The sequence below is a fragment of the Egretta garzetta genome, unplaced genomic scaffold, assembly GCF_000687185.1.
Source record: "Egretta garzetta isolate BGI_Z169 unplaced genomic scaffold, ASM68718v1 scaffold105, whole genome shotgun sequence".
NCBI lineage: Eukaryota > Metazoa > Chordata > Aves > Pelecaniformes > Ardeidae > Egretta > Egretta garzetta.
This window is the reverse complement of record NW_009259598.1, coordinates 755054-764334: the sequence shown is the minus strand read 5'-3', so window position 1 is coordinate 764334 and position 9281 is coordinate 755054. Positions and strand designations below refer to the sequence as shown.

Here is a 9281-nt window from a genome sequence, read left to right as displayed (position 1 = left end):
GGGAAGTTACTCTTTTTGTCCTGAGAACCCTGTTGTATAAGTGTCCACACCTGAATGTTTTCTATGCTTCTTTCCAGCTCCGCAAGGGGAGGGCTCACTGAAACAGGAAAAACCTGTGTCAGTTCTTCAGGAGCAGAAGGCCCCAGCAGAGTGTGTCTTGGCAGCCCCAGCAGCAGGAACACGTGGACTGCAGGTGAATCACTGCTGCCTGTTGCTGTCTAGACAACGAGATAGCTGGCAGTAGGCTGGAAATTTGGAAAACTAAGTCTTTTGTCTGTGTGTTTCGAGTTACTGGTAGGTGTGGTGTGTTGCAGGTAGGGAATGCACACAAAAGCAGCCTGTACCTCCTTTTACAGGTTTCTGAGAAGTAGGGATACCGTGCCCAGCATAAACTCTCTTGTTCCCTTTCAGAAATCTGGGGTTTTTTTTTTTTTCTTTATTGGCTCCATCTTCCCACTGTGTCCAGTTCCTTGTTGGAAAAACAGGAATCGGGAGGTTTCCACAAAGAGGGAGATGTTTTGTCAGAGTAGAGCAAGTCTTACAGCCAGGGAGTTTCAGGTTGCTTAAAGTTTCTGCTACTGAGTTTGAACTTTCTTTCCATTTTGACCCATTTATCTGGAATTCAGGCGAGTGTTTTATTTTTAAATATGTAGTGTTCTCTCTAATTACACTTCCTGTTTGATGCCAGGTCTACGTGGTAAATAGATTACTTACTTTGGAAAAATACATACTAAGGGAGCAATGTGGCTGACTGGGTACAGAACTGGACTGGGACTTTGGATTCTTCATTTCTCATCTTCTTCTCTTCCATTTAGTGCAGAGACTTTCTCTGCTTCCTGTTCATAGCATCTTGTGAGATGGGGCCCTGACCAGAACTGGAGCATATAAGCATCACAGTAGCTTAGTTTCAGTTTATTTTCTGATGTTATTGAACTTAATAGGAACAAATGCAAAGGCTAAATTCTTGAGTAAAAATATTTCTGAGAGCCCTAGGAAAAAACTGTCCTGTGCTGTGAAACTGTAGTGGGGTCTCACTGGCAGTGTTTGAGGACAGAATTAGCTTTGTTCATGGAGATAAGAAATAGGGATGCCAGGCATCTGCTTGCTCCAGCTATCATCTTAATATTAGCAGATCTTTAGAGGTGTATCAGAACCCCTTGTAAAAGAAGAATGCAGCTCAGAGCCCAATTTTTTTTTTCCCCTGCTTTCTTTGTATAGTTATCTTCAGCCAGGATCAGACAGCTACTTTGCAGGAAAAAACCTTGCCCACTGCAAGTCTTGTTTCTATGCCTAGAGAGGTGAAGGGACATCTTGGAAGAAAATAAGTCATTAGACAGCCATCACTGGCAGCCTGAGCTGACTCTGATGACAGGTATGGAAGTCAGCAGGCACCGGTTGGCAAGTACTTACTCCTGCAAATTAAACTGGGTCACGTTGTCAGTGAGCTTTGTGTGGCTGTGTCACATAGTGTAATTCATCTCAAAAGCTCCTGCTTTGGTCTTGCTCTTTGAGCAGATCAGTGTAGTCAGATCTGCCCTGCTGCTTACCTTTTAGAAACTCCTGAGCTGGTTTTTTTCCCTCTGTCTCTTGCAGTTAAAGGAAGTGCCAGAGTTGCAAAGGGAGCTGCAGACCATGAAAATAGCCCTTGCAGAAGCCAACATGGACAAGGCTCGCCTTCTACAGGAAATTAGGAAATACAATCCCCTCTTCCAGCTTTGACAGTGGAGGCGCAGGCTGCAGCTGCTCAGGAGGAGCAGAGACCATCACCAGCACTAAGGCGGCTCGTTTGATTATATTGCTGCTAAACGGGTCAACCTCCTGGAGGCTGATCGCCTCAAAGAATGGAAACCAACTGTGACTGCAAAATGAACTTGAAAGAGGAAGGAAGGCCTGGCTGAGCAACGGGGAGGGCATGAGGAGTTTTCTGTTTGCAGCCACTTCCCTCTGTCCTGGCAGGATGCTTCTGCCTCTGTCCCTGAACCAGGGCAGTGGTCAGCCCTCAAACAGAAGGTCAGAACTTGGAGGGGGGATGCCCCATGTCTCTTCATCCGGGGTGGTAGTGACAGTGTGCTTTCAGCCTTCACCTTTCATGGTAATGCCTTAGAGATGGTCTGTCTTGGGGATTCTGCTTTCAGCCTTCCTCGTTGTGTTCTTGCCCACTCATGCATGCCAAAGAATACAGAAAAAGGAGTGTAGTTACTTCACCGCGTCAGGAGTGACAGAGAGTAGGTACGGCAGAAAACATGGCTCAGAGCTCTGATGTGAAAGCACGGGTACTATTGTGTGAAAAGCAGAAACGTAGATTGGTGGGTGTGGGAGATGCAGAAGAGCTTTCCCCCCCTGTGGAGTAGGGAGGCTACAGCTCACTATTCCCTCAAGAACAGGGTCAGGATAGTAAAGAAACTCCTTCAGACTTCTTTTTCCACCAGGAATTTGTTGTGTCATGACAGAATCGGTAGTATGTTAGACTTAATCTGGTTCATCCTCACTTAATCCTGCAATGTTTGGCTTTCTTGATGCAGAAACACAAAAGACTGCATTTATTTCCTTACAAAGCACAGTGTAAAACCTTCTTTAATTTCACTGTCAAAGAGCAGGGGTGAAGGCAGCTGGTTAAATCACAGAATGCGATGACCTATGCATTTTCTTTGGGATGCACTCTGTCCTCAAAGCATTGTACGCCAGAGTTTCACCAGCGGAGAGAGGGAGAGCAGAACTGGCCGCACAAGGAAATAGCTGTCTGTGTTCCTACATGGTCGTGTATTTTTATTAGCACCCAGCTTTTGCCTTGTCTTTCAACAGGGATGTTGGGGATGTGGGTGCTGACCAGACCCCGTGGGTGGAGGCTGGCGCTGTTAACCGCTCACTGCGGGGCGGAGATGAAGCAGTAGCTGCTAGGCTGAGCATGATTTGTATTCTTGCCTTCTCTGGAGCTGCTTCCCTGAAGAGGAAGAAGTTTCTGTGGTCAGTGACTGACTTAATTTATAAAGAAATAGCCTCTACAGGTGTGGAGGGGGAAAAAAGAAAACCCTAGTAAAATATGAAGTAAACACTAATTTTAAAAAGTAAAAAAAAAAAATGTTATTTATGAACTGTAAGAATCAAATTCAGTCCTGAAGGCAAAGTGGTACGTGGTTTCTTCATTCTACTGGTCCAGGCAATGCACAGTCGATGGGCTGAAGGAAGAAGCAGCCCTAAGGGGCAGTTGTGAAGGGAGAAGCTGTTCCAGAGGAGGATTCGCTCTGGGTTCTGATACAGAAGGGTGTGACTTTCAGCCCCCTCTGTGTTAGGGATGAACGCCTGTTGCCTCCCCCGTTACACCCAGCATCTTTACTGTGTGCAGCATTTGTTGGATTTTTATCTTATTTCAAACTCTGATTTGGATTTCTCCAGATGCATTTTGTGTTTGTGTAAATGCACCGTTTCTGACGCACAGGCTTTTTAGCGCATGTAAAACAGGTAGCGATTGCCACGTGGTAAGTGCTAGGAAACGTGACAGATTATAGCGATTGTCCTTTATTAATCAGATGGAAACTTCACTTGTCTGTAAGGGTTAGGTAACTCTTGCTGTGTTTTTTAGCTGAACATACTCCCCAAAACTTTAATCTAATGGATTTTTCTATTTTTTTTTTTCTGATTACTCCACTGAAATTAGTTTAGCTAAAGTAATACAAGACTCTAATCCTGCTTGCTATGCAAGGAGCAGCCTCCGATTTACAAGCCATGATGAGCTGAGGTCTGGAAACTACGCAAAAGCAAGCAAATAAATAACTTGGGAGTTAAGTTTGTTTTTCCTACCGTGCTCTCATACACTTGTCCCTTTGCCCAGCTCTGGAGCTGTTGAACACTTCCTCTTAACAGGCACTCCTGAGATCATTTTGGTTCTTCTTTAGCTCTAGGGGAAACAGGGACGTATTTACAGCGCTAGGCAGTGCTGTCTGTGGCTTGTGGAGAGCCAAGAGTGAATTCCTTGTGGTTGTTAGCTTTCACTTTGAAAAAAGAGGCTATGTAAGAGAGGAATGGTGATTAAAACAACTGTCACTCTTAAGATAATCATCTTAATTCTGTTTGACTCCATGAGACTGAAGGCAGCTTTGAATAAGATTTGTTTCAAATTAGTCCTTGTATGCCAGGTTGGAACAGCCAGCCTGGCTGGAGTCCAGTATTTCTGCCAAGATCTGACTGACCAGTGCCTACACCAGGTATGGCAGCAGCAGCGCGGGTCTGACCTTCCTTCTAGAACCTCTGGGAGCAGGCAGCCCCAAATGAATTAAAAGGAGGAGGACTGGCCTTGGGCAGAAGCGCGGGAGTTGAGCTGCAGGAGGCTTCACGCTCACCACGCGCTTAAGCCTGGGCTAGCTCTGATGTTCGGATGCTTGACTTCTGCCAGTTGTGTTCCCTCCTCCACAGGAGAGGATCGCTCCTCCTCGTTCCTGTTAGACAACCTGGCTGTTTTCTCTGGAGCACCTTCTGTGACCCATTCCCTGCTCAACGCAGCCTTTGACAGGACAGATTTGGGGTGCTGCCTGTGATGGAAAACGTACTAGAGCAGCCAGTCAGGCCTGTTCTCAAAAGGAAAATGCACTTTAAATTTTTAAGCATCAGTGGGCATTTCCTTCACCGATACTGCCTCGTGCGTAGAAGAATTCAGAAGTAAAAGCAGGGGTTCTGGAATGCAAGTTACCTTCCTTGGTAAATAAGACTCTGGCTGTGAGCAGCTCTCACAGAAGAGAGCAGGGAGGTAACAAAGCCCCTGCGTATCCAGACTTGCTGTGAAACAAACCTATAAGTGAACAGCTCGCTGTAAGTACCATTACAAGCTGCCCAAAGCCCACCCAAGCAGAAGTTGAACTTTGTTTAGTCAAACCTACGTGCTTCTGTGCTTGCTCCCTCTTCCTGTGTGTGGCAAGAAATATAAGAATGCTTGCCTTGGTGGAATGCAATGGTATTCTTACTTTTTATTCACTAATTGCTTGAAAATGGGAGGTTTCTTTCTTCGCTTTCAAATTTTCATGACACTTTCTTTGAGTTAGGTGTCCAGCTTCACCTCCAGCCAGCTTGGGAAATGAGTTGGGTGCAGAGTGTTTTCTCAGACTGGTGCCTACTTGCTGCGTCACCCAGCTCCTCACCCCTCCCTCCCACGTGTGCAGGCTGAACAGAGCTGGGGCCAAGTTGTTTACAGCAAATTTCTTGCTCCGGCAACTCAAGTCAACTGGTTTTGCTTAAGAATTAAAAGCACTTCCATTGTTTTGTTCTGAAGTACCAGTAAACAGCACTGTAAAACAAAATCCTCTTCCTTTGTACAAGGCATACGTGTGGGAGGAGAAAAACTCCCCTTATCTCCACTGACGATGATGAGCAAAGTTTACTTTGTAGAGCCTTTTATTTAAGGACTCTTTCTGTGTTATGGTGAGAGCCAACTTAATCCTTTGTGTAACTACACCGTGGTTACCCTAGGAAGAGCACATGGCCTCAGCATCTCTTACACTGAGCTAGAAGCAGCGTGCTCACAGGGGACTGCTGTACGTACAGGTGGGTAATGTGCAAGTCTGAACTTGAATGAGTTTTAGGCAGTATTGGAATTCTGCAGTATATTTCAACTTATGCATTTATTGGGTTCTATGAACCATGAAAAGAAATTAAACTTGTTAACCTCCTTACAGGCTCTCCTAGTTTGTTGGGTGGTTTTTTTTTTTCTCCTTTTTCCTCCCTCCTCACGGTACTGTTTTCTAGACAGCTCTGTAAAACTGGCTTTGGGAGGAATAGCCCAGTGATGACTTCAGAAGCATCAGCTTTCAGCACCCCTTCCTTGATGCTAATGGCACAATACGTGCCCGAGGCAAGGCGAAGCTTCAGGAACATGTCTGGGGTGGTTGAGGCAGATCGTTGCCTTCCACTCCCCCTGCTTTGAGTCACACAAACCCCATTACACAATTAGTATTTCCCAGCAAGACTATGAATACAATAACAAGTTTAATGTAAAAAAAAAAACCCAAACAAAAAACCCCAACAAAAACCCAACAAAAACCACTCTGTACATAGACACTACTCCCTCCGTGCCAGCAGAAAGTGTGACGCCGGTGGGCAAATACACTGAAGACCTTGAACGTTCCTATCCCTGCTCTGGTGAAGCAGAGGAACCCAGGGCTCCAGGTCAGGGATTTGGCTCCTGCACAGCACCTGGATGCCAAACCAGACTTGGGCAGTGACGACAGGAGGCCTCCCTGCCGTCGCTTCAGTCTGTACACATCGCTCCTGAAGGAGCTTCGGGCTCGTAGCTCTGCTGGCGTGAGGTTCACCACAGGAAGCTTGTTTTAACTTGTCTTCTCCTCCTGCTCTTGGGACGCTTCAGTGGAAGATGATCTTCTTATATTTGGAGTTGGGGATCTGTCCTCGTGACTTGAGCCTCCTCACCGCCTCGCGCATGTGTTTGGGCTGCAGAGGCGGCAGCTCCCCCCACTTCTCGCACACATCCAGAGCTGAACAACACAAACCAAAGAGCTGAGGTCAGCAGGACGGCTACGCTTAGCCCGTCTCCTGCTGTTTGAGCTTGAATTTTAAAAGGCAACAGGTAACATTTTCATCCAGGGTTCACAGCTCACGTTTTGTTAATATACGAGAATGAAACCTCTTTGTGTGCATCTCTGCCTGAAAGAGGAGTCACTCCTAGGGGCATCGATACCGGACCAGAATAAATTGATGTTTAAACCATTCCAGCAGGTTTGAGTCATGTAAGAACTTAGGATCTTAAATCTTCTGCTCTAAAGCCACCCCAAGGTTGGGTGGTGTGTCCTGGGGTTGTGTACAGCAGTGACAGGAAGGTACAACCTACAGCGGACTGGCGGGCTGGTTTCTTTTCGATCATTTACAGTAAGTATCACTCACACCTCCTGCCATGACATGAAGCGATTAACGTCATGAGGCAATTAATGACAGCAGTGAAGCTGCTTTATCCAAATGGCCTGAGGCAAAACAGCGCTGCGGAGACCACAGCAGTACAGCTGCATCGCCCTGGTAACGGCGATCCCAGCACATACAGGGCATGCTTTGTGTGATGAGTCTACACAAACTGGTTGGCATCAAAACCAGCATCACTGCCTCCTCCAGCCCGAGCAGAGCAGGGACACAGCTGGGTCAGGCTCCCACCCGGTGTCCCAAAAAGATCTCAGCTCATCCCATAAAGGAAAAATCTTACGGGTTGAGAGGCTTAAATAGCTCATTTTCTCCAGGCTGAATTTGTCCATGGCAGTATTAATGAATTAACACTCAAATGCTGGGGTCAGGGTTGGGCCCCTCCCTCCCCGAAGGACCTAGAGGGGCTGGAGCGTGTCCGAGCCGGGGGGGTCGGGCTCTGCTCCCAGGGAACGGGCGATGGGACGAGGGGCACCGGCCTCAAGTTGTGCCAGGGCAGGGTGAGGTTGGCCATGGGGAACAATTCCTTCCCCTTGGGGCTGTCAGGGGCTGGAAGGGGCTGCCCAGGGAAGGGGTCGAGTGCCCATCCCTGGAGGTATTTAACAGCCGGGCAGACGAGGTGCTTAGGGACAGGGTTTAGTGGCGGACAGGTACGGTTGGACTCGATCTTAAAGGTCTTTTCCAACCAAATGATTCTATGAAGAGATCCTGGCTGCTCGCTCACAGGCTGACTTACAGGGCAAGAACTTCTAAATTATCCTCCTGGGGGAGGATAAAACAGGAGGTCAGTGGTCACCAACCTCTGCTGACTCACGGGCAGCGATACTGATAGGATTAGAGGGAACTACGGGCAACACCACACTCCACCCTCTCTTGGCTCAGCTCTGCCCTGCAGCGTTCTGTTGCTGCTGGGAGGTCAGGGCGCCCGCTGGGACAGCAAGACTGGGAACCACAAAGTGTCACATCTTGTTCCATATCGTTCTGCTCTGCTTTAAGTAATGAGTTTACCCCATATTTAACTTTGTACTCAACGTTTGCCACTCACCTTCCTCCACCACCTCCCCAACGAAGACCTTGGAAATGCCAGACATGGCGATAACCACGTTCTGGGAGACGGAGGTGCCGGTGATGGACTGGATCAGCTGCACAAGAGACAGAGAGCCAGATCAGCAGGGGACACACAGCAACGGTGAAACATTTTAACTTGTATATAAAGCCTGTCAAATATCAGCCAACAGCTAACGAAATAGATGGAAACATGGTCCTATATCTTTGGGCACGTGCTGGCTGTCAAGATTTAAGCTTACCCTCATTCAGCTGCAGCCCCTGTACCCACAATGACTTTTTCCCACTGCCTCATGGCTGCCCAGCCCACCATAGTTTAAGATGAGCTCCTGTCTAAACCACGTAAGCCGTGCAAGGGCTATTGAGCTAGAAATAACGGGAGAAGCCAATCTGAGGACAATGCTCTCAGCCACAGGGGCTGAGATGCAGCTGGAGGAGGGTGCACCAAAGAGCTGGGCCTAGACTTGACTGCAGCCAGGCTTAGTAAGGCTCAGCCTGCTTGTTCTGCTCAGAGTCCTTCTGCGGCTTGGAAGGGGCTGCCCAGGGAAGGGGTCGAGTCCCCACCCCTGGGGGGATTTAAAAGCTGGGCAGACGAGGTGCTGAGGGCCAGGGTTTGGGGGTGGGATGGCAGGGGTAGGGGAACGGTTGGGCTGGGGGAGCTTAAAGGGCTTTTCCAACCTAAACAATTCTATGATTCTATGATTATTGAAGCTGTACCCTTTTAATAGCAGCTTTGGGGAAAGCAGAGCGGCGATACATCTCGTAACGATTCAACTGTTCTTCAGAAAAGGAAGAGACCAGTATTCTGGAATGGAGAGAATTTATCATTTACAGCAAAACGGAAAATAAAAGTCTGAAGCTCTCCAAGCCGCTGCAACAGTCCTGCAAAGCCCTTCCACCACCCCCAGCCTCCTGCAGGACAAAAAAGGGGAAGGGGGGGGCGGTGGCTCCAGCGCTGCGAACGCAAAACGGCCGGGCCCGTTCGGGAGGGGAGGGCTCCGGGATGGAGCTACGGGCACTGTTCACCATGGGCTCGTAACCTGATCAAACACTCATCGCCGTTCCCAGCCGCAAACCCCACGCGCTGCACGGTGCCTCCCGGGCACCGGCCCCCCCGGGCGCTGCTGCCGGCGCCCCGGCACTCACTGCATCTTCTGGATCTCGTCCTCGTCCACTTTGTGCTTCTTCTCCTTCCGCTCCTTCAGCTCCAGCTTCACCTTCTTGCCTGCGGACGCCTGCAGGCTGGGGTCCTCCCCGTCCACCGCCTCCCCCTCCGCGCTCCTCACCTGGGCGAGAACGCAGCG

At 48.6% G+C, this 9281-nt stretch overlaps 2 protein-coding genes across 2 annotated transcripts in view; one reads left to right on the top strand and one right to left on the bottom strand.

Annotated features, from left to right (window-relative positions):
- Window positions 1-3599, top strand: part of UHRF1BP1 (UHRF1 binding protein 1) — a 25218-nt gene extending 21619 nt beyond the window's left edge. Inside the window, exons 20-21 of the mRNA XM_035893724.1 lie at window positions 78-193; window positions 1594-3599. Of these exons, the coding sequence (XP_035749617.1) occupies window positions 78-193; window positions 1594-1719 (242 nt within the window). The 3' untranslated portion in view covers window positions 1720-3599. The remainder of the gene's footprint in view (window positions 1-77; window positions 194-1593) is intronic.
- Window positions 3600-5997: 2398 nt separating this feature from the next.
- TAF11 (TATA-box binding protein associated factor 11) lies at window positions 5998-9278 on the bottom strand (the record flags this gene model as incomplete). Its single annotated transcript, XM_035893734.1, has 4 exons — window positions 5998-6479; window positions 7958-8054; window positions 8695-8782; window positions 9124-9278. Coding segments are annotated over 4 exons (471 nt in total), but the record flags the coding sequence as incomplete, so codon positions are not given.
- Window positions 9279-9281: the final 3 nt, after the last annotated feature.